At 50.6% G+C, this 883-nt stretch overlaps 1 protein-coding gene across 5 annotated transcripts in view; it reads right to left on the reverse strand.

The window, feature by feature from the left end:
• LOC104856025 (L-lactate dehydrogenase C chain) overlaps positions 1–877 on the reverse strand; it is a 31,307-nt gene extending 30,430 nt beyond the window's left edge. For 2 of the 5 annotated variants that reach the window (XM_010615128.2, XM_010615132.2), the window contains exons 1-2: positions 538–877; positions 307–441 (exon numbers count right to left, since the gene is read on the reverse strand). In XM_010615128.2, the coding sequence (XP_010613430.1) occupies positions 307–432 (126 nt within the window). In that variant the 5' untranslated portion in view covers positions 433–441; positions 538–877. Of the gene's footprint in view, positions 1–306; positions 442–514 lie in introns of all 5 variants that reach the window. The other 3 variants (XM_010615131.2, XM_010615130.2, XM_033764085.1) reach the window with 3 other exon arrangements.
• Between the last annotated feature and the right edge of the window lie 6 nt (positions 878–883).

Consider the following 883-nt stretch of genomic DNA (forward strand, 5'->3'; position numbering starts at 1 on the left):
AAAAAAAAAAAAAAAAAAAAAAAAAGTACAGGGCCGGAGATTTAGCTGAGCGCAAGGACCACAGTTCATAAAAAACAAAATCAAATGAGAGAAGGGCCAGATTTAACTCAGTGTTGCCGCTGCCTGCCTGCAAGAGCAAGGACTGGAGTTTGAGTACCGGTATCAGAAAATAACAATAATAATAACAATCTAATGAGAAGGCACATTTTTGCTGTCGGGGGAGTAGTCCTGAGACCCTGAACTCAACATCTGGAGACCCACGAGTGTCTCCTTGGTTTCCAGGCACAGGATGGGGTTACTGCTTACCTTCAGTAAAATAGTAACAGCGCAAGCCATGCCTACGGCACCAACTCCAACTATGGTGATCTTACACTGGGAGCGTTCATCCTCTGCAACTAGATTTGCGATAGGCCGCTCCTTGACAGAGGACATTTTGAGAGCCTGATGGGGATAATGCAGATTCAGCGCAATCAAACTCGCTAAATCGACCACCCCACAATCGCGATGCACCGACCTCGCTGGAGATCTAAGGACTACCTGATTGCAGAAAGTAGGAGGCAGGGGAGGGAAGCTAAAGAAAGAATTTCCTGGTCCAAGACTGCGTGAGCGAAGCAAGGACCTGTGCGCATCAGTGGGAGGCGCTGGGGCAGTTTCGTGACTTCTCCCCGCCCCAATAACCGTTTTCACCCAGCCCCGGGCGCTCAAAATACTTTGCTTGGCGTAACTCAGTAGAAATGGCTCGAAAAGCGTGACGCACCGCCTTTGAGGAAGTTAAGAGATAAAAACGTGGCTCCACAAAGCACTAAAGACGGCGGAGGCGGGAGGCAGGCGACCGTTACACAGACTGCCGCCGCGCACGGACGAGCGGCCGCGTGCGTTACGC

The sequence above is a fragment of the Fukomys damarensis genome, unplaced genomic scaffold (genome assembly GCF_012274545.1).
Source record: "Fukomys damarensis isolate Sample0158 unplaced genomic scaffold, DMR_v1.0_HiC HiC_scaffold_16, whole genome shotgun sequence".
NCBI lineage: Eukaryota > Metazoa > Chordata > Mammalia > Rodentia > Bathyergidae > Fukomys > Fukomys damarensis.